The sequence below is a fragment of the Acanthisitta chloris genome, unplaced genomic scaffold, assembly GCF_000695815.1.
Source record: "Acanthisitta chloris isolate BGI_N310 unplaced genomic scaffold, ASM69581v1 scaffold7170, whole genome shotgun sequence".
NCBI lineage: Eukaryota > Metazoa > Chordata > Aves > Passeriformes > Acanthisittidae > Acanthisitta > Acanthisitta chloris.
The window spans coordinates 19316-20488 of NW_008651006.1; the positions used below are offsets into that span (position 1 = coordinate 19316).

Here is a 1173-nt window from a genome sequence, read left to right on the forward strand (position 1 = left end):
AAAAACACATCAGCCAGTTAACCTTCTGTTATATGGTATGAGTGTCAGCACTGAGCCTTATTATGATACTTCTACTGGCTCTCGCATATTTGGCGACATTCATGTGTGGGAGGACTGACTAGTTTCTCTCCCCCCTCCCTGAATGGTTGGTGCAAAGAAAGAGGCCACTCCACAGTCACCTCCTTGCCTTCCTTCCCCTGCTTGCTGTGACACTCACCACAGCAGCAATGTTCTCCCTGTAGATGTGCATTAGGGGCAACAAGCCAGTGATCTAAGTCGAGTAGGCTTCCAACATAACGGCACTGAGGTAGAACAGAGCTGCTGTCTCCTGGCAGATGACATCTGAGAAACAAGGATCACAATCATTCCAAGGTGGGATCACACTGCAAAAGGAAAAAAAAACAAAACCCATACAAGCAAGCTTCAGCCTGTGATTTAGAGTGCAGTAGCAGCACTCTCCTTTGCAGGAGACAATTGTCTAGCAGGAATACCAGGGAGGGGGAGGCTTAGAGGTTCTTCACATCCACTTACCAAGGTAACCCAGGAACTGCTGCCCCTGTGCACCCTACAAATGTAGATGCACAGGAGGGTGGTGGACATGATGAAGCAGAATACAGAAACAAACATCACCCAGCCTTGCAACATGGGTTCCAGGACCTTCAAGGATGCCATCAGGATCCAGAGGAGGCCCCCAGAGATCTGCAAGTGAAAGAGGGATACTTGGTCTGGGAGGCATAAGACACGAGGGCTTATCCAGAGCACAGCCAAAAGCCACGCACGCCTCTGGCACTAGCACTACACATGGCAACGAGTTCTTCCCAGCCTCTACTAGAAACTGGGCATTTAGCTGGGAGCATCTGCCACTGATGTTGACCCAAAAAAATCCTCACTGTGGCCCTGCCTCCTGGTGTCGCTGTATTCATATCCTCCAGGGTCAGTGCTGAGGCCAATACTGTTCAACATTTTTGTTGGTGACATGGACAGTGGGATGGAGTGCACCCTCAGCAAGTTCATTGAGGACACCAAGCTGTGTGGGGCAGTCAACACACTGAAGGGATGTCATCCAGAGGAACTTTGACAGGCTTGAGAGGTGGAACAATGCAAACCTCATGACGTTTAACAAAATGAAGGGCAAGGTCCTACACCTGGGTCACACAACCCCGAGCACATCTA

General features: G+C 50.0%; 1 protein-coding gene across 1 annotated transcript in view; it reads right to left on the reverse strand.

Annotated features, from left to right (window-relative positions):
- The window catches only part of LOC103798968 (myelin and lymphocyte protein-like), a gene marked incomplete at its 5' end in the record, with an annotated part of 3390 nt that extends 2691 nt beyond the window's left edge, over window positions 1-699 (reverse strand). Inside the window, 2 exon segments of the mRNA XM_009071261.1 lie at window positions 218-342; window positions 528-699. Coding sequence (XP_009069509.1) covers window positions 218-342; window positions 528-699 — 297 coding nt within the window.
- Between the last annotated feature and the right edge of the window lie 474 nt (window positions 700-1173).